At 52.0% G+C, this 1032-nt stretch overlaps 1 protein-coding gene across 1 annotated transcript; it reads right to left on the reverse strand.

The window, feature by feature from the left end:
- Positions 1 to 328: 328 nt before the first annotated feature.
- Positions 329 to 962, reverse strand: LOC106113187 (nucleic-acid-binding protein from mobile element jockey-like; the record flags this gene model as incomplete). Its single annotated transcript, XM_013305921.1, has 1 exon — positions 329 to 962. A coding segment is annotated over one exon (634 nt), but the record flags the coding sequence as incomplete, so codon positions are not given.
- Between the last annotated feature and the right edge of the window lie 70 nt (positions 963 to 1032).

Raw genomic sequence — 1032 nt, forward strand, 5'->3', positions numbered from 1 at the left:
GTGGGCGTATCGATGGGTACACAGTGCAGGGATTTCTTATAGTAAATGATAGTACCACCGCCTGGGGCGCCGGTTCTGTCATTTCTAACAATGTTGTAATTAGAGACTTTAGGGTCTCTCATTGTCGGTTTAAGAAATGTTTCCTGCACGAGTAACACATCGACTTGTTGGTCGCGGAGGAATGTATGGATTTCGTCGCGTTGGTTCCTAACCCCCCCATTCGCATTATAGAAGGCTATACTAATCGAACGCGGTTTGACTCTGCCATTATTACGCGCGAGAGACGGATCACTACAATTATTTAACGTGTTTGTAGCCATCGAGACGCCTAGTTGTGTTCGAGGGCACATACGATGTGCTTGTACTTTTTAATTAAGTACAGTCGGGTTCCTATATTTCCTGCCGCTTTTTCGTATTCGTCGGCGAATGTTAGAACTTCCTCCATATTGAGGCTCGTAAGACGGTTGAGGGATTCAAAAGGATTCCCTGTCGTTTTAGGTGGCGTAGGCATTGCCGCCGGCTTGACCGGTGCCGGCTTAGCAATGGGCGCGGTGGATGTATTACTCGCGGGTACGCTAGCCGTGGGACTGTTACTGCCCCATGCGGGGGTTCGGGCGTTCGTTTTCCACGAGGGTTGGAGAGGTGGGAATTCGTTGGGTGAGAGTACCGCAGGGGGCCGACGTACCGATCGCTGGGGTTGTTTCGGGCTACGCTTGGGTGCTTTTGGGCACCCGTGGTAGTTAGCGGTATGATCACCGCGGCAAAGAACGCAGGCGGGCTTTCCGAAAGCCTCTAAAAGTGATTTGTCTTTCGGCCTAGAGCACTCCGACGTACCGTGATCTCCTAGGCACTTAACACACCTAGGACGAGCGAAGCAGTTGCGGGCCGAGTGCCCGTACAACTGGCATTTGTGGCACTGACCGGGGAGGCCATTTTTGCGTGGCGGCTCTACTATGAGCCCGCTGAGACCACAGATTGACTTTACGTCAAAAATGGCCTTCCCTTCAGGCGACAGCTCTAAATGAACCTGTA

Source organism: Papilio xuthus, unplaced genomic scaffold (genome assembly GCF_000836235.2).
Source record: "Papilio xuthus unplaced genomic scaffold, Pxut_1.1 DF828460.1, whole genome shotgun sequence".
Lineage (NCBI taxonomy): Eukaryota > Metazoa > Arthropoda > Insecta > Lepidoptera > Papilionidae > Papilio > Papilio xuthus.